General features: G+C 35.6%; 1 protein-coding gene across 21 annotated transcripts in view; it reads left to right on the top strand.

Moving 5' to 3' along the window:
• Positions 1-26,522, top strand: part of shank3a (SH3 and multiple ankyrin repeat domains 3a) — a 323,493-nt gene that overhangs the window by 117,270 nt on the left and 179,701 nt on the right. For all 21 annotated transcript variants that reach the window (XR_009267007.1, XR_009267008.1, XR_009267006.1 and 18 more), the window contains one exon: positions 25,252-25,455. Coding sequence is in view for 18 of the 21 variants with exons in the window: in XM_058751761.1 (XP_058607744.1) it covers positions 25,252-25,455 (204 nt within the window). In the remaining 3 variants the exon portion in view is untranslated. The remainder of the gene's footprint in view (positions 1-25,251; positions 25,456-26,522) is intronic.

Below are 26,522 nucleotides of genomic sequence, written 5' to 3'. Positions count from 1 at the left end.
CATGCTGCTTTTTGGATGCTTTTATATAGGCCTAAGAGGTCCCTAATACTGTATCTGAAGTCTGTTTCCGAAATTCAGCCTTGGTGCAGATTTTCAGCCACTATGAGCCAGTCCCACAATGAGCTTTCCTCAGGACGTGCCATTTCTGTGTCTGTAGCTTTAAGGACTAGAGAGGCGGGGCAAGGTGGAGGGTGGGTGTGTGGCCTTAACCAGCTTGCGCTACCATGCGCTAATGTTGACAGTGGCTGTATGGCAATGGCTCATAGACACACAGTCGTTTGACCCAGAATCTGATCCGGATGGAGAAGCACCGGATGAAGAAGTTGCAACTCAGCGGCTACAGCAGGACGTCTCCGATTGGTTAGTTTAAAATATTGTGTCTGGATACGGTACTTTAGTTGGTTTGTTTATGTATGTTGTTACAGTTATTATCATGTAGCTAATGCTAGCCATAGGCTCGGATGAAGGAACTAAAAAATACTTCGGTGTTCATTTGTACATCCAAACACTGAGCAACTGTCATGCTTCGCTCGTTTGCAAGCCATGATGTCTCTCGAGGAAAAAAAAATATTGCGCTCGCCTCGCACGGTAGTAGCTCATTTTCTCATGGGCGGGCAAAGCAGAAAAAGGGGAGGTAACCTTTCCCCGTATGACGACATAAAGGGAAGATTCCAGATTGGGCCATCTGAGCTTTCATTTTCTCAAAGGCGAAGCACGATACCCAAGGCTCGGATTACACCTATCACCATTTCTAGCCACTGGGGGACCATAGGCAGGCTAGGGGAACTCATATTAATGTTAAAAAACCTCATAAAGTGAAATTTTCATGCCATGGGACCTTTAACAAACAGAATCACTGAAGGAGAAAATCTAAATTTTTAGGTTATCATTACGGTGGTCAATGTTTGCTTTAGTCGGGCTCTTGACCCTTGATTCTTTAACATTAGATTTTGTTTGACTGCTATAACAGAGTTAAACAACAGTTAGACAAGCCAAGAGAAAAGTGGTCTGGTGGTGTTGGTTATGTTTTGTCATCATCATTTGACCTGAATCTCTGAACTCATTTAGACCCCTAATCTCTGAATTAGATTTACTTTGATTACAGCAGCGCTGTAATTCTACAGTATACGATCTGGAATTTTCAGTATAATCCAAAGGGTTTCTTAAAAATTGTTCTGATCAAAAAGATTGTTCTTTTAGGCACACTCTGACATCAAGAATCAGAGTATGAATCTCAACAACGGTGATAAACAGCATATTCAGATATAAACAGATCAACTCTGAACATCACAAAACAAGCTACTAAAAATATGCAATGCATGATGGGAGCTATTGATGAGTTTTGATTAGTGGCACCCAGAATACACTGCAACATTTGATGGTTACCATTGTTGAGGTTCTCACGCTGATACTTGATGTCTGTGTGCCTAGATGAAAGATCAGAAGAGCTTTTAAAAAATCTCTGTTTATGCTGAAAATTCCAGACATTACACTGTACAATCACAGGATGGCAGAAATCGATACTGTAAATCCAACTCAGAGATTCAGGTCAAATGATGATGATGTTAAAACATAACCAACACCACCTGATTACCTTTTTTCTTGGCTTGTCTTAACTGTTGTCTAACTCAGTTACAGCAGCCAAACAATATCTAATGTTAAAGAGTCAAGAGCCCAACTAAAGCAAACACTGACCACCGTGATGGTGACCCAATGGTAAAACATGATTTTCTCCTTCAGTGATTCTGTGTTAACATCAGGTGTCTTCAATAACTCAGTTCTGGGGGCCTGAAAACACAAGCTTTTGAACACGATGCCTGTATTATCTCCATGTAAACAACAAAAACATGAATTTATGAAAAAGGTGACGTCATGTACATGCATATTACGTTTTTGTGCAGTGTTTCTTGATCGCCAACTACTGGCCTGGCATGCATAACATAGTATTAATTAGCATAGGTTTTTGTTTTTTTTGTCCAATGAAACCAATATTTTTGTTTAAATTTTACCTAATTTATTTGTGCTATTTTACTCATTGTGAATGGATAATTTGTAAGCATCTCATTTGATTAATTCTAATAAATGTTTATGTGTTGAATTTAATTAATAATATTCCTCGTAATCTGTTGACACAATTTTATTGAGCAAATATATTGTATCATTTTTTACAGTGTACGAGGGTTTCTGTTGTTGTTCTTCCTCTGCAGGGAGGTTCAGGCAGAAATGATTTATTTATTTTTTTGCTGATTTTTGATGATATAATAAAATTGCAGCTGGCAATTAGTTTGTTCTTAGAACTTTTGAATATTAAACTTATAATGTTTAATATAAATTACAGGGCTGCCTCAGAAATGTACCTCAGTTATGGTTATTATACACAGAGCTTCTTGTTTCAACTGTTTCTGTTTTCATTTGTTTCTTACGGTTTTCTGTTTCTTTCTGCAGTATTCTGCTCTTTTTCTGGCCGTATCTCTCGTTTCTCTATTAGAGTGGCTGTGTTTGTGGATTCTGGGAGTTCTCACTGTTTAAGTGCCAAAGGGAGCTACAGTGCCCTGGGCAATTTACATCCCAACACAGACTTTTCTTCTGACTTGATATAAGTGATTGTGAGCGATTGTTCTCTCAAATCTCTGCAGTATGAGAAAGATCCTGAGGGAATGTGTTAGTCCAGCTTTTGCCCATCTAAAACGGTTAGTGTTTGTTTGTAACATGGCCAGAGAGCTGTGTGTATTCATTTCTTGTCTAATGTGTTTGTGTTTATGTCACTAATGAAAAAAGTTCTGTGGTAATACTGTACTATACTTTATTCTTTACATTTTGGCTTACACTACTGTTCCTTTGGTACATTCTTTAATGGTTTTAAAATAACTCTTCTGCTCACCAAGGCTGCATCAAAAATATTGTAAGCAGGAATATTGTAAAATATTAAGCAAGAGAAAATATTTATAAAAGAACATTTTTTGAACTGCTTGATAGTTGATGTTAGATGGCCACTTGTTAGTTTGCTAAAGGTATTTGGGGCAATTTGAGTTCAAGATGAACCTTAAAAAATTGTGCCATGAAAATTGCCAATTAAATTGTGAATGTCTTACATTTCAGCATTTTTTCCCCTGTAAGAGCAGCATATGTGGATATGTTTTTTATGTGTGTACATGTTTGTCGTTTTGTGAGTCTATAGCTACAGTCATCCAGCAGATGAAAGGAGAAGTGCAGCAGTCCTCTCATTTGTACAGCAGATAGAGCTGTAATTTTCTGCTCTCTATAGAGTGCCTGTGAGGGGAGAAAACTTAGGCTCTCAACCAAACTGACACGAATGCATATTTGTGCATAGGCTACAGTATATATTGCCACTGTTGTCTGTTATGGAGTAATTGGTGGTCTTTATCTAGACAACTTTACAACGAGCAGATTTCTGAAAGCCAAACTTCTAAATTTATGAACATATTTGGATAACATTTGCATTACTTCACTTGCTCACCAATAGATCCTCTGAAGTGAATGGGTGCCATCAGAATGAGAGTCCAAAAAGCTGACAAAGACATCACAGTAATCCACATGCAAGTCAACTATAAGTTGTGTGTTTGTAATACATCAATCAGTAAGAGATTATTTAACCTCAGATTGTTGCTTTTGGCTAAAATACAAGTCATCTATCTGTAATATTGCTTTCTCCAGTGAAAAGGTCTTCTCATCTGAATCAGGAGAGAAATATACACAGATCCACCATCATTTACAAATGTAAACAACCCAAAACAGTTCTAAACAAATATGTTGGTGGATTTTGATGTGAGACGACAACAGGGGATGTACTTTTTCACTGGACTATGTATTGTTATGGATTATGGACTGATATTTTGGTCAAAAGCAACGATTTAAAATTAAAACATCTTAATGATGGTTTTGTTTCTGTTAATTGATGGACTAGAGTCATGTGTATTACTTGTGGATTTTTGTGATGTTTTTATCAGCTGTTAGTTAAGTCAAGTTAAGTCGTGACATATTGTCAAGTATGGTGACCCATACTCAAAATTGGTGCTCTGCATTTAACCCATCCAAGTGCACACACACACACAGTGAACACACACCCGGAGCAGTGGGCAGCCATTGCTCCAGCGCCCGGGGAGCAATTAGGGGTTTGGTGCCTTGCTCAAGGGCACCTTAGTCATGGTATCGAAGGTGGAGAGAGTGCTGTTCATTCACAATCCCCACCTTCAATTCCTGCCGGTGCGAGAATCGAACCGACAACCTTCAGGTTACAAACTGGCAACATTCAGGTTACAAGCCCGACTCCCTAACCTGTTTGGACTCTCATTCTGACGGCACCCATTCACAGAGCATCGATTGGTGAGCAAGTGACGTAATCCTAAATTTCTCCAAATCTGTTCAGAAACAAGCTACATCTTAGATGGCCTGAGGGTGAGTATATTTTCAGCAAATTCTAATTTCTGGATGAACTATTCTTTAAAAAAAAAATAGTAATGTGTCCAAAATACATAGTCTCACCATGATGATTTATTTTTTGTTATTTTTTTGTTTTATTAGCGCAGTTCTGCTTTACCTCAGTGTAAGGTTCTGTAGTCATCAAAACCTCATGAATCTGCTAATCAAAGTATTTGGGTTCACCTTAACATCTCACTCAACATTCATCTCAAGACTTTTGCCTTCAGCTTGAGTCATTTTCAGTGTTGACTTTGAGTTAAAGATGACAGCCTTCATATAAGATGTTAGCACAGTAATTTACACCCTGACACACATGGGAACAGGTGTGTGTCAGAGAGAAGATCTTGACTGATGTTAGTGTTGAAGTAAGCTGATGGATGCTCTTAAGCTTGTCCGTAAAGAGTGGAGAGACTTTAATTGCGTCTGAAATGGAGACTGCTCTTTCTTCACGTGTCCATCACATTTCCTTTCCACTTCTCTTCCCCAGCCCCTTTAATCCGCCTCCTCTCTTTCCTTTAGGAATTCAGCAACTGGTGCAAGACTGGGCTAAATCCAAGACTGGATTAAAAATATATTTCATTCCATATTATGGATGAATTTATTATTGTGTAAAATTATTACAATTGAATTTAAAAATTAAATATTTTTAAAACAGTCTTAAATAGTATAAAAACATTTTTAAATGTAAGCTTTTTCCTGTACTTTTGTGCTCATCTTTTTGTGCATAAGATAATCAAGCCATTAGATAAGGACCTTGTTAACATCAGACTCTATTGGAGTCAACTGTGAGTGTTTCTGATGTTGGTGGAGCTCTATCTGTGTGGCATGCATGAGTGAGCGTTAATGTAGTTGTCACTCATGAGGACCATTTTAAATCATTGACTTACAGTATGAGGCTTTATTTCAGTTAGCTATTTAGAAAATAGCTGCCAGTATAAACTGTTGTTAGTGAAGCAGCTCACTAGGGTTTGCTCCAGAACTGTAGTTTATGCACCAGATATGTGATATGTTCATTATATATATCCCAATGAATTAGATTTAAAAAATAAAAAGATAAACCACACCAACTATTTTATATTCTGAACATTTCTTTGTCACTAACTAAATAACCAAATTTGTGACACTGAACTCCTCATATTTTCTTGCTTCAATTGGATCGAGATGTTGTGAAAATTCTCAAATCAAACTGGAGAAAATGATCATCAGGTTTTTTGCTTTCATTCTTTTTTTTCCTTTTCACTCAAAATGACTTTATGGAAGCCCGTTTCTATGACGACGTTTTAGTGCCACGTTAAAAAATTACGAGATTAAAGTCGCAATATTTCGAGAATAATGTTGAAATTGCGAGAATAAAGTCTAAATATTACGAGAATAAAGTCGAAACACGATGACAATAAAGTGGAAAATTATGATTATGTTAACAAATTTGAGTCCACTTCAACCTTTAGAACGTTTTATTACTGTTTAATTAAACAGGCTATGTGAGGAATGAAAGTTTGGGCGCCACAGACGTTTTTGCAATACTTTAATGAATTGATTCACATAAATACAGCGATCTGTCACACCACATTAAAGAGCTTGAAAAAATCATTATTGTTAGACACATAATTTGTGTTTTGTTATAAAACTGATTTTGAAAGCTGAGACTTTGTTTTATATTAAAAGCACAAAGCTTAATCTATTGCTATTGTGTGGCTGGCGCACTACAAATAACGAATGCAATGGAAGACATGAAATATTATTTCCAAGCATACTGTCCCCGCAAGTATGACACATGGTATGATTTCTGTTAATAATCCCACATATATTTGTAGTGTATTAAAAAAGGGTTAAATAAGAAAGCTACAGTGCCCCCCAAAGGAATTTCGATTGAGTGTGTGAGCTGATGTTAAGATAAATAGTTGTTCCTGTTCAGTCTGTTAATAAATATCATATTCTTGATATTAAGCTGTTTCCGCGAGTGCTTAAAATTGACATCCCAGTAAAATGATACGGACGCAACAATATTCAAATCAATTCCGGTGGCCTGGCAACTTCTCCCGGTGCTTTCAATGCGGGCCATTTGCATACGCAATATTATAACTTTAATTTCTACGATTTAAATTCTCGAAACATTTCGACTTTATTCTCGAAACATTTAAACTTTATTCTCGTAACATTTCGACTTTATTCTCGTAGTATTTCGACTTTATTCTCGAAATATTACGATCTTAATATCGTAATCTTAGATTTTAAATTTTTTTTTACATGGCACTGAAACGCCATTGTACATTTCCGCCACTGAATAAAAAAAAAAAACTTATTGCAACTTTTTATCTCACAATTCTGACTTTTTTTCACAGAATTGCGTGATATAAACTCACAGTTGCGAGTTATAAAGTCAGAATTATGATTTATAAAGTTGCAATTGCGAGGTAAAAACTTGCAATTCTGACTTTTTTTCCTCACAATTGCAAGTTTATATCTCGCAATTGAGTTTTTTTCTCGCAATTCTGACAGAGTCGCATGATATAAACTCACAATTGCGAGTTAAAGTCCAGTTTGGGGGGAGGGGGGGAAGACTGATATGTTCTCAGAATTGCGAGTTTATATCTCCCAATTCTGAGAAAAAAAGTCAGAATTGTGAGTTTATATCTCGCAGTTCTGACTTTATTTCTCAGAATTGCAACTTTATGTCTCGCAATTGCGAGTTTATATCTTGCAATTCTCACTTTATAAAAAAAAGTCCAAATTGCAAGTTGTATCACGCAATTATGACAAAAAAAGTCATAATTGTGAGATAAAAAGTCACAATTGCCTTTTTATTTTTTTATTCAGTGGCGGAAATGGGCATTTTAATATATAAAAATATATTAAAATGAAAAACAGTTCTTTTAAATTTTAATAATATTTCTCAATATTGCTGTTTTACTGTATTTTTGATCAAATAAATGCAGCCTTTTAACTTTAAGAAGCATTTTTTATCTTTAATTATTCCAACATTTTAGTGTATATTAATTTAGAAAAATGCACTTTTTTGTTCAGAGAGGTATCTCTGAAAATAACTAATTTAATGAATAATTCTTTAAGTACAAGCTTTCTGGTATATTTTGAATGATATTTTGAACAAAATTCTGAGCAGTAACCCTCTCCTTCAGCCCTAGCGCTGTGATGCTTGTGTTTGCTGGTGTGATTTCTGTAAGCAGGTCAAGAGCAGTTCAAGTGTGGGGGATTCAGTTCAGACTGTGGGTCAGTGACCAATAGTGCTTTGATAAATACTGTACACCACTGACACACAAAAACACATTCTATCCACACACATACACTGGTCATGAATATTCTCAACCTCTTTTGCTGGGCTTTTTTTGGTTTGATGTCTTTTAATTTAAAGACATTGATTTGAGACTAGTTAGGTGGTACAGGCACAAGCACACACACACTTTCACAAACGCCTTGAGGTCTGTCATGCATTTTTTCCGCTCTTGCACACTCACTTTAACATGCATCCCTCATGTATCCACACACTTCTGCTCAGATGGCAGTATTCCCTAAAGACAAACACGCACAGTTGAGTTTTTCTGAGGATAGAGAAACTCTAGAACATTTGGCCGGAAATACAGTCTCTGTAAGAACATGCAGATGTGAATGCTTGGCCAACACATTGCAAGTTTGTGGTATCATACATGCAGTGAGGTGCAGAGAAACCTGATGATTTCAGAATGTTCTCAATAGCGTCTTGTGTTTGAGTGGAAGCAAGAACAAAGTTTTCATCAAAACAATAATAAGTTATAAAATAAGTTTAATATGGCTTTAAATTTTCCCCCGTACATAGAAAGTGTCCTGTTTATTTTATTTATAAATTTTTTTCTGAACAAAAAAATAAAGACTATCATACGTTTTTTTTAATGGTTGTCAAATGATTTACAGAAGACACCCACTAAAATGTCATTGTGTCTTGTCAGGCATATTTAGAACAAGAATCATTGGATGACATTTAAAGAGTCTATTTAAGGAAGTGTAGCCCTTAACTAATTGTAATTTTAAATCTTTACCCATTTTGGCCACTATTCTCAAACCACTAGTTTTTACCCATTTGTCAGCTTTTAAACATTTAAAATACAATCAAATTTAGTGTAATCACTTATTGTTTTATATATTTTATAATATATAGTACAGGTCAGAGCAATTATGTGGTTTCATTTTTACATGAATATATCTGTTACGATGAATGAACATTATTTCACCCTTATTTTAACAAACGTTATATGAAACATTAAAGTAGAAGCTTTACTTGCATTTAATATGCTTTGAAAATCAGTTTTGTATATTTAATTTGATGCAGACACAAAAATGGGACATCTCGTCTTTGACCAAGATATTTCATCTTTATTTTCTATATTATAATTGATTTAAATGTATTTTATTATATTTTTCATTTTTCAGTTGCAGCAGTTAACAGCTCATTGGAGGGGGATAACAAAGTAAATTTCAGTCTGTTTTTCATTTAAAGCTATTGTGTGATATCAGAAGGCATGGAGTGCAGTGAATGGGTCTTCCGGCCACTTTTATGAATTTTATTTGAAGCTTTTGCCTCCTTTATGAAGACTCCAGTTCTCTTCATTGTAATTTTGTGGAAAGGAGCGTCCAGTGTCCATTCTTCAAAATATCTTCTTTTGTGAAAGACATACAGGTTTGGAATGACACAAGAGTGAGTAAATGATGATATAATTTTCATTTTTTGGGTGAGCTACCATAAAATGCACTTGCATCTGAGCGTTTGCCCATTTCTCAGTGTGACAGGTTTGAAAATACAGTCTTTTTGCTCAGACTAGTAAAGCACAGAAGCAGAACACTGGCAAAAAAAAGCCTTCCATCTTTCCATATTACTCATATTTTTTCTTTTCCTTCATCCCTCCGTCTGTTCCCGTCTGTCACGCTCCCCGTCTCAATCGACTTTTCCCTCTTGTTTATTTGCTTTTTGTTCCCAAATGGCCTGTGGTAGCACAGCGGACTTGAAAGACAGACGCAGAAATCAAATCTTTTCCCTGTGTGTTGGTCATCCTCACATGCCCAGCTGAGCCCCGGCACCGCGCCGTCCCGCCAGGCTTTAACAATCTCTCAAGCACACATATTGCGGGGCATATGTCAACACCCATGAGCTTTTTAACACTTAGAGTCACCGTAAATGTCATTTTCAAGAAGCTCTACGGATTTGCCATTATGAGCTTTTGACAAAAAGGTGGGTTAAATGAAATTTAAAGTGTAAGTAATGCCATATTTCTACTCAAACAATTATTTATCACATTTAAAATACTTTCTTATTTCCTGACAGTGAACTAAGACTCATAAATTTGCAAAGATTAATGTGAATTTCCATTGAAAAGGCAGACTTGCTGTTTTGGGAAGTGACAAATATTTAATGGCTTGTATAAATTTTACCGTAGTTGACAATGGCATTTGTGCTTCATGCACATGTAATGCAGTATAACATTTATGACTTCATCACAGTATACAAATAAAACTTAATCAGAATTTCTCATTTTAAATCTGTAATTTGATTGTTTTAAAATGTATATTCATTTATGTGTAATAAAGAGGGAAAAGTAAACAGCCTTTTTATATTTTCTGTACAAACTATGAGAAGTGCTCACTTATCCGACAGTGTTTCAGATGGTTGCTAGGGTGTTTTGGGTGCTTGCTTGGGTGTTTTGAGGTGGTTGCTAGGATGTTTTAAGACGATGCATGATTTGAGGCATCATTCATGTCTGTAGCTCAAACAGTATAGGACTAGTTACATGCTAAAGTTTAACACTTAAGATTAAAAGTTTGTTCAAATCTGTGAAAGCCTGTTTCCACAAATGAATACATTTTTTTAAAAAAGGTAATTGAGACTTACCTCACAATTCTGACTTTTTTTCTCGCAATTCTTCAAAACTTTATGCAATTCTATCTTTTTTTTCTCAGAATTGTGACAATAAATTCACAATGTGAGATATAAACTCACAATTCTGACTTTTTTCTCAGAATTGCGAGTTTATATCTCACAATTTTACGAAAATAGTCAATCTTTTTTGTAACTCGCAATAGTGAGTTTAAATCTCAATATTCTGAGAAAAGGAGTCATAATTGAGAGAAAAAAAATCTGAATTACGAGATGTAAACTCACAATTGCGATAAAATACATATAAACTTGCATTTGCGAGAAAAAAGTCAGAATTGTGAGATAAGTCACAGTTACCTTTTTTAATTTTTTATTCAGTACCATATACAGGCTTCCATACCTATCCCTTTGTATGAGCAATAGTAAGAGTGATGGTTGTCTGAGCAGATGCCACTAATAAAGTTTGTTTAGTGATAAAAGCAGGAAAGTAGTACATTTAGTAAAATGTTTTATAGGTCTCTGCTTTCTATGTAAAAATCAATAAACTGAGATACAACCACAGTGTGTTGTCATGCATCAGTGTATCTTAATTAGAAAAACTTAAGCCTCAGCATGTCCTTCAGGATGTGTGTGCGTGCATGTTTTCAAACACTGACAAAAGCTAATTGAATGACAAGTGTGTCTTTCCATAAGCTGGTCTTGTGTTCTTCAATTCCCCCAGGCATCTATTATGTGGTGATAAAAGAAAACAGCTCACCTCCAGTCTCCTACATGTATGTAAGAGATCCAGAGACTCTTAAGAGTTTATAGCCATGTAAGAATTGACTTACATCTAGGTGCTTATGCAGAGTCAGATGAAATCTGGTCTACTTTGCAGCCTTTTCTGGATGTAAACCTTCCACATAGACAGGAAGAGACTGTCTGACTATCGTATAAAATGACCAGAAACAGGTTATTTTAGATTTGTCACATTTAGCGGCAGGGAAATTTGAAATCAATGATGCCACAATAATAAACCAGTGTGTGAACATGTGGCCAGAATGTGTCCTGATTAGATCATAAACTCAACTCTGAAAGCAAAGTGCATTAAACAGCTAAGTGATAAATGTGACTGTAGATGCAATGCCACAAATTTTTACCAAAACCTTGGTCTGGTTCTTGCTCAGAAATGTTCATTGGAGCAGCTCCAATTACCTTGTAAGCACAATTTTGTTGCCCAGCAGAGCACTAAAACCTGTGCACCCGACTCCCAGAAATTACACAGCAGGCGGCCAGTGTTAGAGCTTTTTTGAGGAAACATTTGATTATTTATTTATTTTATTTTTTTGTATTTTCGCTTAAATTAATAGGGCCTGGAGCCACTTTTTGAAAATGTAGAGTCAATGTTAAAGACGTACAGATTTGTACAGCATTGGGTCTATTAACAGAATTGTGTCATATTTGGTAATTGATAAATGTTGAATAATTGTTTAGTGGATTTTGAGTAAATATTGTAAATATTTAAGTAAATATTGTGACGGCATTGTGAATATTGTGAGGAGGAAAATATATATACATACAGCACATACATACAATGGCCATCCATCACCCTGCTCTATAGGTGTCTGCATTGGCTATTGGCAATATAAATTATATTGCATAATTACATAAATTATATATAATTATATTTACAATGAATTATACAATTAAGAAAAAAATTCACGGATATCGAGATTGTAAATGACAATATACTGTAAAAAAAAAAATATATGCATATGCATTGGCTATTGACATACCTATATAGACTATACAAAGATGGATTGACAGGATTGACAGACACAATAAATACTTAAGCAGATTTTAAATATAATATATTTAAATTGGTAGTAAACTAAGATTTTTCTATGTGCAGTGTGGCCTAATGGCTCTATGATTTGTTCAACTAGCTGCTCTGAATTCTGTGCACATACAAGACCACAGCTGTCTGACAGTTGTGAGAGTGAGAGAGCAAGAGAGAGAGAGAGAGAGAGAATGTTTCTAAACTAGACTGTAAGGCTGAGAAAGAATCAACACACCGTGTAGACTGAGCTTCTCCCTCCATCATGCTTCCCTGGCTGTGTGTGTGTTGAAACCACAGGAAAGTTTCACACAGCCAAACTTTTAACTCCTCATGAGTGTGTGACCTGCGTTTCGGAAATGTATTTGTCATGTCACATAAATAAGTTAGCACTCTGTTGATTGTTGTGTGGATGTTCTTCTCACTCTCTCTTCTCACTCCCATTTCCTCTGGAAATTTTTTACAGCTTGTCAACATCAGGTAGTGCTGACATCCATAAGATCTGGGCTCGTTCAGAACTCGCTTTGTGCATGCTAGGCTGATTTTACAGCAAAAGTGTCAGCACATGACAATCCAACACAGAATCTATAGCATAATAACTATAAAGTTATTAGTACTGTTCAGTTGTTATGTCATGCATGTTTTGTGTTACGTGATGTGTCAGGTTAAAGTCGATTAGAGCCAGTATAATTTTTGTTTCACTGATGTACTATTACAGTTTTTGTTTATATTAATGAATCAGATTTTATTTCCAAATTTTTTAAATTTTTTTTTAATGTATTCATCTTATTTATCTTATTTTAGTACTTTTGTTGTGTGTTTTTGTAATTTTTATTAGCTTTAGTTTTTACTATGTCTATATATATATTTTTATTAATTCTTATTTTAGTACTTTAACTAACTAAATATAAATTATATATATATATATATATATATATATATTATATTTATTTCAGCATTTCTCGTTTTTTTGTCATGTTTTAGTTGTATATACTTATTTTTAGTTTTTGTTAATATTTTGTATTTGATTTTGTTGTTTTTCTTTTTAATTTTAAATTGTTAGTATTTTTGTGCATTTTTGTTAGTTTTAGTTTTCCGTATGTCTATGTAGTTTCTATTGATTTTTATTTTAGTACTTTTAAACAAAACTTAGAAGTGCTGAAATAAAACTGTTTTCTATATTTTATTTATATTTAGTTTATTTTAAGTATTTGTTTATGGTTTTAGTTGAAGTTAACTATAAAAACCCTTTTTAGAGTATAATGTGCAGACATAATACAGGTTTGAGGATGAGTATATGATAACAATATTCATTTTTGGTTGAATTATCCCTTTAAGACCTTGACATGCTGAGAAAGCCATTCACCAGCTATCTCACAATGACTTTTTGAGAATCAATCATTAGTAACGATCATTTTCCAGCCATTATAGCACCTCACAGTGTGCCTGAACTCCCATCATTTACATCAGGTCCTGCTTACCTTTGATTACCTGAATGAAACCAGCTAAAAAAACGATAAGAATGAGAGATCTGCTGATGTGCCCCTCCATCTCATTATAACTACAACATATGCTACTGCTACAATTAGATGTTCCTCAGCGCATCGGGATTTGGTTTTGATGACAGAGAGAAAAAAGAAAGATGACCAGTCAAGTGTATCAGCACAGAACATTTTCCATAACTCATAATTACTTCACCACATAAGAAACAAAACACACACAGACAGGAACAGGAGTTTTGTAAAACTCAAACAGATTATGCAAACAGCTTGTTCTTGATGTATTTTACTCACTGATGTCTTAGAAGACGTCATAAATGCCACAGTAATCAGTGTCAAATGTCACAGGACATAGTTTTTGAGTGCAAATAGCAGGGCTTGATCCAGGCTGAAGTGTATTTGTTTAGCTGCACGGGTTGAGTAACTAATTCAAGGCTGCTAACTGATTACTAGTGACCCCACACAATTCCAAACCTATATGTATTGTCTCTTGGGTCATACTGTGTTTTAGCTTACACAGTGTTATTCATGTTTTTTGATGTCACAAAACCTGCCACATCCGTTTAATCTGGCCAGCCTGGACAGGTTGCATGAAAAGCCCTCAGATCTATGAAGAAAACAACACAAGTTAAAACAAAATATGACAGAGTATATTGAATATGTTAAATACAGTCAAGTACAGTCGTGTAAATTAATAGAACTGTTTTGGTCCTGAAAACTATAACAACAACTTTAATAGAAAAACTCATATTATAGGCCTTGTAGTAAATGTGGTGAAAGTAATATGTAATATGAAAGTATAAGAAATATGATGAACAAAATATCCATGAGAGATTTTTTTTCATGTAGTATAGTATAGTATAGTATATATATATTTGTCTAATTTGGCAAACTTAATTTTGGCAGACTTAATAAATAAAAATAAAATAATTTAAAACAATGTAATAAATAAAATCATGTGTATACTGTATACACGCACATGCACATATACGTATATATATACGTATATATATATATATATATATATATATCTGAAAAAAAAAGTATTATATTAACAACTACTTATTGATCTTTATTTAGTTAGGTCATTGTTATAAATGTAATCATTCATCAAGCATTGCTGTTACCGCTCCTAACAGCACTTTTACCATGGTAAATGAAATGTCTTGATCCGTATTTATCATTCTTCTCTACAGACTCACAAATACAAGTGTTAAGGACTCCTTGTCCTCCAGTCAGCTCTGGATAAAGTGGTGACCACTTTTCTCAATGGATCATACTCTTTTTACGGTGTAAAGTGTGGTATAAAGAGTATGTATTTAAATGATAAAAAATAAAAAAAAAGATGGTGGTTTAAAGTTTTAAGATGAAAGAATGAGATGTTGATAACTAGTCCCTCTGCCAGAACTGGTCATGACCTCTATTTTCTGTACCTGTAGCAAGAAACTTGACACTTCGGTTTCCGTGTTCTCCTTGTCTTCTTGTCTCCAGTCCTTGAAATCCTTCATCTCGCTGAAGATGTCTGAATTGTAAGAGAATTGTGTTTCTGTACATGCTTGTATCGAGATTGTACACGTTTGATATGCCTCTTAAAGTCAGCACATGCTTGATATACGGCCATATAAAGATTATCAAGTGGGCTTGGGCTTGTTTTCTGTCTCTGGTGATGAAGGTGTTTCATCTTCACTGTGCACAGACTGACAAAAAGAAACAGCAGCTCAGCTTGACTGTGTAATGTGAAAGCGTCTTGTTCTCTGTCTCTTCCTGTGTCTCTAGATATTGCTCTTATCATTAATTTTTGTCCTTCTCTCTCTAGTTCAAGCAGCTTGGATGAAAGCTTTTGGCTTTTTTGACCAGAGCAAGTCCTGTCACCTGTAATTCAGACTTAGTGTCAGACGGCCAGTGTTGGGGGCAACATGTAATAGGTTACTTTTTTCATGTAACTAGTAATGTAATGCATTACTTATTAATTTACAAGAAAATATCTGAGTTACTTTTTCAAATAAGTAATGTCAGTTACTTTTCTCATTTATTGACTGACAGCTCTCCTGCCATCATGTTGAGAGGAATTGGGAGTAAGTGCAGAGGCGTTGTTTGCGGTGTGTAAACATGATGGTTACTGTAGTTCTAGACTAAATGTGAACATGCTTTTACTCATCTCACTTGCATGAAGAAAAGATTCAGTATTTCTCAAAATGAATAAAAACAGTGAAACGCAAACTCAGAAAATGACGCAAACCTGCAATAATTACATGTTAAATAATACCCATGTCCTCTATTTATAAAATAAAACTTTTTTATATTAGAAACAAATAAGAAAGCCCAGATTAGAACAAGTAATGCAGAAGTAACATATCATATTACTTTCCATAAAAAGTAATGCAATTATTTCTTTTATTTGAAATGAAGGTTTCAAATATTTATATAATCAATAATAATTAGCCATCCGTCCATCCATCCATTTTGTAATATTCTATAGCCATTAAGCAATTGTGTATATTTACTGTATATATATACAGTGGGGGAAAAAAATTATTTGATCCCTTGCTGATTTTGTACGTTTGCCCACTGACAAAGAAATGCTCAGTCTATAATTTTAATGGTAGGTTTATTTGAACAGAATGCATTTCAAAAAAGTTTTAAATTGATTTGTATTTGACCCCTTCGCAAACCATGACTTAGTACTTGGTGGCAAAACCCTTGTTGGCAATCACAGAGGTCAGACGTTTCTTGTAGTTGGTCACCAGGTTTGCACACATCTCAGGAGGGATTTTGTCCCACTCCTCTTTGCAGATCCTCTCCAAGTCATTAAGGTTTCGAGGCTGATGTTTGGCAACTCGAACCTTCAGCTCCCTCCACAGATTTTCTGTGGGATTAAGGTCTGGAGACTGGCGGCCACTCCAGGACCTTAATGTGCTTCTATATATATGGAAGCTCCTAACACCAAGACAAATTCCTTGTGTGTGTTAACATACTTGGCAATAAATCTCTTTCTGATTCTGATATATATATGTATATACACTGCATATATATGCTGGCAACAACTTTAACTTTTAACATCAATACCTTGCAGTGTTTTTTTTTCTTTCTTTCTTATGTTTGATTGTTGTAGTTTTTAAAATAAATTCATTATTATTAATGTAACCAAACCAAAAATTTGGTATTCAAAAATCCCAAGAGCCAAATTTCAAGCTACGATCTGATTGGCTGGCTTTACGCAATATCCTGTGTTTTTTTTAATCAGTTCACCTGAATACAAAGTTCCCAGGCTGCGAGTTTATTCTTCTGCCCTCAATTAATTTACAGTTGTGAATCTTTAATGCAACAGTGTGAGGATGTGAGCTTTTAAATCATTCTTGCCATGTGTTTTCCCCACTGTATCTATACCAGTTTAATAATTGATACTGTTGCGAATGCATGTGCAACATGTTCACACACTAACGCACACATTAGCAAACTCCCATGGTGGTTGTGGTGCGCCTCATTGGTCGATGAGCCCTCGCTATGAGTGTTTGTGGACACATAACACCCTCTCGACTCAACGAGCTCTCGTCCTCTCTCTTGGCTGAGTGTGTATGTGTTTGTGTGTGTAAATGATCCTCATGCCGCAAGGTCTCCATCCCGAGCATCGCTGAGTAAGACTTTTTCATACCAAAGTAGCCAATCAACATGACCCTGCACTGCAGAGAGGAGAGAGTTTGTTCGTTTGACTTTTTCAAGTCTTTCTCATTACCGGGACCCCTGGAGACCCTGCATGTGGTTTTAGAGAGCAAAGACCTAGCTTGCTCATTTCCAGTGCCTGTCAGCTCACACCGTCAGAGGACTAGAGCTGATCAGACTGTTTAGAGGGACAAAATGATAGAAGAAAGTTACTGTAAAGGTGAATGTCACAGAAACATGTCCAGGTCAAAAGGAAATAAAAGAAAATAATATAAAATAAATAAATAATTGTATATATGTGTATATATGCATACACACACACACACACACACACACACACATACATACATACATACATACATACATACACACACACATACACACACACACACACACACACACACACACACATATATATATATATATATATATATATATATATATATATATATATACAGTGAGGAAAATAAGTATTTGAACACCCTGCTATTTTGCAAGTTCTCCCACTTAGAAATCATGGAGGGTCTGAAATTGTCATCGTAGGTGCATGTCCACTGTGAGAGACATAATCTAAAAAAAATCCAGAAATCACAATGTATGATTTTTAACTATTTATTTGTATGATACAGCTGCAAATAAGTATTTGAACACCTGTCTATCAGCTAGAATTCTGACCCTCAAAGACCTGTTAGTCTGCCTTTAAAATGTCCACCTCCACTCCATTTATTATCCTAAATTAGATGCACCTGTTTGAGGTCGTTAGCTGCATAAAGACACCTGTCCACCCCATACAATCAGTAAGAATCCAACTACTAACATGGCCAAGATCAAAAGCTGTCCAAAGACACTAGAGACAAAATTGTACACCTCCACAAGGCTGGAAAGGGCTACGGGAAATTGCCAAGCAGCTTGGTGAAAAAGGTCCACTGTTGGAGCAATCATTAGAAAATGGAAGAAGCTAAACATGACTGTCAATCTCCCTCGGACTGGGGCTCCATGCAAGATCTCACCTCGTGGGGTCTCAATGATCCTAAGAAAGGTGAGAAATCAGCCCAGAACTACACGGGAGGAGCTGGTCAATGACCTGAAAAGAGCTGGGACCACCGTTTCCAAGGTTACTGTTGGTAATACACTAAGACGTGGTTTGAAATCATGCATGGCACGGAAGGTTCCCCTGCTTAAACCAGCACATGTCCAGGCCCGACTTAAGTTTGCCAATGACCATTTGGATGATCCAGAGGAGTCATGGGAGAAAGTCATGTGGTCAGATGAGACCAAAATAGAACTTTTGGTCATAATTCCACTAAACGTGTTTGGAGGAAGAAGAATGATGAGTACCATCCCAAGAACACCATCCCTACTGTGAAGCATGGGGTGGTAGCATCATGCTTTGGGGTGTTTTTCTGCACATGGGACAGGGCGACTGCACTGTATTAAGGAGAGGATGACCGGGGCCATGTATTGCGAGATTTTGGGGAACAACCTCCTTCCCTCAGTTAGAGCATTGAAGATGGGTCGAGGCTGGGTCTTCCAACATGACAATGACCAAGCACACAGCCAGGATAACCAAGGAGTGGCTCTGTAAGAAGCATATCAAGGTTCTGGCGTGGCCTAGCCAGTCTCCAGACCTAAACCCAATAGAGAATCTTTGAGGGAGCTCAAACTCCGTGTTTCTCAGCGACAGGCCAGAAACCTGACTGATCTAGAGAAGATCTGTGTGGAGGAGTGGGCCAAAATCCCTCCTGCAGTGTGTGCAAACCTGGTGAAAAACTACAGGAAACGTTTGACCTCTGTAATTGCAAACAAAGGCTACTGTACCAAATATTAACATTGATTTTCTCAGGTGTTCAAATACTTATTTGCAGCTGTATCATACAAATAAATAGTTAAAAAATCATACATTGTGATTTCTGGATTTTTTTTTTTTAGATTATGTCTCTCACAGTGGACATGCACCTACGATGACAATTTCAGACCCCTCCATGATTTCTAAGTGGGAGAACTTGCAAAATAGCAGGGTGTTCAAATACTTATTTTCCTCACTGTATATATATATATATATATATATATATATTAGGGCGTATTAACGCATTAATTGATTAACGCCGAAAATTATTTTATTGCGCATTAACGCAGTTTTTTAATTATTATGAAAGTCCGTTGCTCATTGGCTCTGAATACACATACAAACCATGGGTCACAGGAGGGGTGGGATGTTGATCAGTACTGGCCTGGGATGGGTGTCATCACGCATCTCAACCAATGACTAAGACTAAGCCTAAGACTGCAGCAGCGCTCACATGAATGCTCCTGATAAAATTATTTAGGCTAAGCATCAACATTCACAAACCACTGTTTACTGTTATTTTTAACAGAAAAGAATGCAACGTGCTCGTGATCACGACTTCATAAGTGGGAAATAGGAAGTTCCGCGCTCCGACACGGTTAGCGCTCACACTCACTGACCTATATATAACTGAACCGCGCTCTGGCCCACCTCTTCCAACAGAGCCAGGGACAGCTAAACGAACTGCGCCCGAGCGTGCACGGAGCGATCACACACTAGTGACACGAACCGGGCTTTGGGGGTCAAACGCGCTCGGCCACGGTTAAGATTGCCTAGTGTGAGTACACCCTTATTCTCCCGCATCACGCACGCACGAGACTCTACCTGCTCGCACCCGCACTCGCCCTTGCCCTTCTCGTAAATCTTAAAAAAAACAAAACAAATTATGTGTTAATTTATATATATAAATGATAATATAACATTTATAATATATACAAAATACATATTAATTTATTTTATAATAATTTATTATTAAAAGTGTTTGAATATTTGACGTAATTTTCCACTTTTCAAATAACATTTTTAATGACTTATTTTAGATGCCGTTTTAGTCAGCTTAAAATTCACTAATTGATGTGACAATATACTGACTAAATTTAAAGGATATTTGTGACAAAAGACAAATAAGATAAGATAAAAATAGATAATGATTATGTCAAACTGAACACTAACCAGACCATCTGTGAAAAGATCATGTATATACTGCATTGACTATTTATTTGTATTATTTTAATAGCAATTAAGAACATTAATGACCTGTTTTTGAAGTGTTCTTGAAAGAATTTTGGAGAGAGATAGATTTGTGGAAAGGGGGATTTTATCTGCATATGTTGTCCTCTCTCTCTGTCTCTGCAGTAAATCGTGTTCAGTGAACTTATTCATCTGAGGCAGTGCGGTCTTCCTCCGATGATACACAGCATTATGGATCCTACTCACACCAGTGCATTCAATTTGCCATCAACATCCATTCACCTGTTACACAAACATACATGGCACTCACACATAAACTGTATTTTTTTCCACACAATTGCCTTTTGTGGAACAAAAATATCACTTTTTGTCTTCTCTCACACACACCATCCTAATGCAGTAAAAGCCAATTTTTACTGTTGAATTTGGCCATAAGTAAATTCAGCATAATAAAATGTAGCTCTTTTGATTTGAACTGATTTACATTTGAAAAAATATTGGATTGTTGTGCATCTTTGATATTTGAACCAATGCAGTAAAAGTAACTTTGACAGAGGTCGTATCTGTGCATTATCTTTGGGAGGATTGGCCAAAAAGCCATTGCATCCGAATATTTACGGTAATTATATAGGTGTGAGCAAGGTATGATGGCTTATGGATGTTATAGATGTTGTGTTGTAGTTGTGTTTACAGCTCTTTTTAGTGTTCTTTGTGCTGTTTTGTGTTAAATAATCCTTATTTTATTGAAGATTTTTCTAAACATTGGAGCAGTACACAAGTACAGATATTGTACAGTACTTATGTACAAGTACTTGGAAGAAAGTTACTTGCTTTTAATTGTTACTCTGCTATCTTTGCTAAAAATATGATTACATAAGAACATGTCAAGTTCAAAAATAGCAGGTCAGTGTCACTTCACTTCTAGCATCCTATGGGAGCATTTATCATTCAAAGAGCATTAAATACTAATGAATGAAGAAACAAATTGTATGCAAGCTGATATTTGAGACCAAGAGTCTTGTAAGTGAGAATATGGTGCTTTTAGTTGTTGTTTGGAGTCCATGAGCTGATCCTCTTACAGGGCTCTGGAGAGCATTAATTGCCCACAGTTAATCACTTAAATAAATCACCACACTAAAGTGGACTTCTTAAAATACTAATAACTGTGATAATCAGATTTTGCAGTATGGTTGAACTGTTTACTGACAAATTCTAGATCATTATTTATGGGAAGAGACTGTGACGACACTTTATTTAAAGCCTGTATACAATATAAAAATAATATGTATAAAGATATGCACTAATACACTACGCTTAATATAGTAATCAGTATGTTCTTGTGAATAACTGCAACCCCAATTATATATTCATGCTTATTTCTAATTACTCCTTGAAATGGTTTAATGCATAAAAGTGCAGCGTTGCGCCATTTTCGGTGCATGTGTGCATGGCGTGATGTGTTTGTGTGCACCTGCATGTGTGTGACAGTGATGGACTGTCCCTGTCTCATTCTCCAGATGTGCTTTATATCTGTACTCCACGTTTCTCTGGAGGCCTGCTGAAAACCAGCCTGCTTACCAAAGCCCTATTGAGCAAATCCACAGCGTTTTCCAGCCAAACAGAGTCATTGTGTGTGGCTGTATGCATGCAGCTCAATCAATGCATTGTTAGGAATATCTCTCTCCTAAACTGATGCCAATAGAGGCCTGTTATGAATTTCCTCAGGCTAATACTATCAGCATCAGTCCATGAGTTCAGGGAATCACATTGACACTGCTGCATTGTGGGAGAACTGCCCTGCCGATATGGGCGGGGAGTATTTGGGGACGTATGTGCATGTTAATTACACATTGAAGTTCTGATTTCTGGCAAAATTTTTGACAAAGAGACAAATGGAATAGGTGTTTGCTTATTTGTAAAGTGATAGTTTTGTTCCAAAACCTGATGCCACCTACATGTATATAGACAGCATTTCCTGATTCAAAGGTTGTGTCAAAAAGTTAGCAGCAAAATTAACCTCCCCTTTATGATAACTTAAATTAGCCTATATTCTAAATCAATCCAAAGTCAGGGCAGTCTAAGGCATTTCTAAACAGGCAGTCCCAGAATGCACTGCTGTAACCTCAGTGAAACCTCAGTTCAGTCAATAGTGAAAGATATCAATAAATACAGTTCTGTCTAATTAAAAATAAACTATGACACGGTCCCAAACCCTTCACTAGTAAATATTCTGGGCTGTAATACAAAAGCAGGCAAGATATAATCATTATCAATATTTTACTACATATGTATGTGTACAGTATATATACACTGCCGTTCAAAAGTTTGGGATCGGTAAGATTTTTCATGTTTTTTATCGTAGTTTCTTATGTTCAACAAGGCTGTATTTATTTGATAAAAAATACAGAAATACAGTAAATATTATTGCAATTTCTAATATTGGTTTCCTATTTTAATATACTTTAGAATGTAATTTATGAACTTTAATCAGCCATTACTCCAGTCTTCAGTGTCACATGATCTTCCAGAAATCATTCTAATATGCTGATTTATTATCAGTGTTGAAACTGTTGTGCTGCTTAATATTTTTTTGGAACCTGTGATACTTTTTTTTGTTTGATTCTTTGATGAATAAAAAGTTTAAAAGAACAGCATTTATTAAAAATATAAATCTTTTCTAACAATGTAAGCCTTTACTATCACGTTTTATCCATTTAACACATCCTTGCTGAATAAAAGTATTAATTTCTTTAAAAAAAAAAAAAAAAGACTGCCCCCCCAAATTTTGAATATTGCAACACAAAATTTCTATTTTGAATAAACACTGTTCTTTTGAACTTTTTATTTATCAAAGAATCCTGAAATAAGTATCACAGGTCCAAAAAATATTAAGCAGCTGTTAAACAACTGTTTCCTGCATTGATGATTAAATCAGCATATTAGAATGATTTCTGAAGGATCATGTGACACTGAAGACTGGAGTAATGATGCTGAACATTCAGCTTTGCTTCACAGGAATAAATTATATTTTAAAGTATATTAAAATAGGAAACTAATATCTGAAATTGCAATAATATTTACTGTATTGATCAAATGAATACAGCTTTGATGAACATTAGAGACTACAATAAAATAACTTTAAACATATATATTCAGTTTATATATATATATATATATATATATTATGTATAATATATATATATTTGTATGTATACTGTATGTATGCATACAGCTTGCAAAACTTTATGAAAATACACAAGTATGAAAATACATGCCATTCACTTGGCCAGCCCTTAAAATTGAACTTTGGCTCTGCTTTGATTGTAAATTTGTATTATTTAATTTGTAATGTCCATATATTCTTGTCAGAAAAAAGAATGTAAGCGTGACGTGAGATTATTGTATTATTGTATTGAAGTGTCAGTTCCATTTGTATGTTGAATAGAGGTTTGTCGTTTGGCGGCAGTCTGGTTTTTCTCTTGTTCTGAGTTTAAATAGAGCTGAATGCGCTCCGGTCGCCTGTCAGCCTGAGCGAAGATAAACACAGAAAAGAGTGATGAAATTTAAGATTGAAAATCAAGAGGAACGACTGTGGTGGAGGCTGTTGTTATCCCCGGGAAAACAGAATGAAACGCAGGCTTAACTTCAGGGGAATTCTGCACACAATTACAAGTTTCTGAGACACTTTTCTTTTTATGTTAGTGTGCGTGTGTGTGTGTGTTTCAGACTGATGTCCTCTCTCCTCCCCATCTTTGTCTCCTTAATGCTGGGCTCTCTGGTAAAATAAATGCAGTAGACAAGAGTTCAAAGCTGCATTTGATGTTGTATTTGCTGAGAGGAGAAGCGAACAAAAGCGCTGAAAGCCTCTCTCACTCCTGCCTTCTCTCTCTGTCCCGGTGGTCTGCTGGTGCTCTGCCTCTAGTAATCACGGTGCTGTGGAAAGGGCAGGGGTTGTGTGTTATTAGTAATGGTATAGAGGACAAAGACACGGGTGAGAGGCTTTTATTGATACACTGCTTGATTGGGCAGTGGGTTCACTCTCAAATCTTCAGTGTTGATTTTGGGGCAAAAGCTGCACAAAGTCACAACACAGAGTAAACTCTGAAAGACCACGAGAGGAAGGAATAATAAGAAATATTTCTGGGGAGACGTTGAGGGCATCACGAACAAAAGAACCTCGAAGGACATTTATATCATCAGTAAATTTGTATTATTAGAACAGAAAACGTCATATTATAATCATTTTTAACAAATATGTTATTTGTTTAATAAATCAAAGCAACAAGGTGTCAAAAATATTCCATGGTAAGTTTAGTTTCCACCAAAAATATTTAAGTTTTTTTCCCCCCCTATACTATCATACTATAAATGAATAAAGCATTATGTCAGGAGAAGACGTGATGCATTGATTGATTTTACCATAGTTAAAAATAGACTGTAAAGACATTTATAATTATACACAAACTATCTATTATTGCAATTAATCTATTATAGCTGTATTAATCTCATTACTATCACCGTTTCCAAAAAAAAAAAAAAACAGCATATTAGAATGATTTCTGAAAGATCATGTGGCAATGAAGAAAATTCAGCTTTGCATCACAGGAATAATTTGCATTTTAAAGTATATTCAAATAGGAAATTAATATCAGAAATTGAAATAATATTTAATGTATTTCTGTATTTTTGATCAAATTAATACAGCTTTGATGAACGTGAGAGACTACAATAAAAAACATGAAACATATATTCAGTTGTATAGTTGATTTCACAGTATATTTCACAGTATATTTCTATGAATAAAATAAATGCATTCTTGGCAAGTATAAAAGACTTCTTTGAAAATCATTTAAAAATTTTATCGACCCAACTTTTGAATGGTGTATTTATTAGTAATTGCATATGACTTATTATGTCTCTCCTTTTGTTTCTTCTGCAGAAATGCATGAAGTTTAATGTGGAGTCGCCCATCTGGTTGTCTAAACAACGAATCCTCTGCACACTCAACCAGAGCCTGAAGGATGTGCTAAACTACGGCCTCTTCCAGCCTGCGCACAACGGAAAAGCCGGGAAGTTCCTGGATGAGCAGCGAACACTGAAAGAATACCCACTTCCTGCCATCTCTCCTGTCCCATACCTAGAGGTGAGGGTCTTCTCTGACTCATGGAGCTGATTCAAGTCTATTGTGGCCATGCTGTAAATTTCCCGTAATGCTTTTCCACTGCCCACCCATTTTCTGCTCAATACCTTTATAGTTCTTTTTTTTTTTGTTTTTTTTGCAAAAAAAATGGTTACATGGAAATATATACACTTGTAAGGATACAGCGGGTAAAATAAGTATTGAACACGTCACCATTTTTCCCAGTAAATATATTTCTAAAGGTGCTGTTGACATGATATTTTCACCAGATGTCAGTAACAACCTACGTAATCCATACATACAAATAAGTTCAGAAATTAAGTTATGTGTAATAAAATGGAATGACACATGGAAAAAGTAGAACTACTGAAATGTATTTAATACTTTGTACAAAAAGCCTTTGTTGGTAATGACAGCTTCAAGACGCCTCCTGCATGGAGAAACTAGTCTCATGCATTGCTCAGGTGTGATTTTGGCCCATTCTTCCAGAGTCTTCAAATCTTCTGTGGGCCTCTTCTATGAACTCTGATTTTTAGTTCTTATTTTCTATTGGATTCAAGTCAGGTGATTCTGGGCCATTCTAGCAGCTTTATTTTCTTTTTCTGAAACCACTCAAGAGTTTCCTTGGCTGTGTTTGGGATCGTTGTCTTGCTGAAATGTCCACCCTTGTTTCATCTTCATCATCCTGGTACTGCAGGTGTTGGGACTGAAGCAGCTAATATTCATTTCCACTGACGAGAGGCAGGATTGCTTTCTAATTACTGATGGATTTCAGCTGGTGTCTTGGCTTTCCATGCCTTTTTGCACCTCCCTTTCTTCATGTGTTCAATACTTTTTACACATAACTTAATTTCTGAACTTATTTGTTTAGTTTTCTTTGTATGGGTTGTTACCGACATCTGGTGAAAATTTCAAGTCAACAGCACCTTTAGAAATATATTTACTGAGAAAAATGATGACGTGTTCAATACGTGTTTTACCCGTATGTATTTGAGAACACTAAGTAGTTGAATCCCTGCTTAGAGGGTCATACCCCCAAATCCCGCCATAATTCACACCCAGGTTTTGAC

The sequence above is a fragment of the Onychostoma macrolepis genome, chromosome 18 (genome assembly GCF_012432095.1).
Source record: "Onychostoma macrolepis isolate SWU-2019 chromosome 18, ASM1243209v1, whole genome shotgun sequence".
Lineage (NCBI taxonomy): Eukaryota > Metazoa > Chordata > Actinopteri > Cypriniformes > Cyprinidae > Onychostoma > Onychostoma macrolepis.
This window is presented reverse-complemented; position numbering and strand designations above follow the sequence as displayed.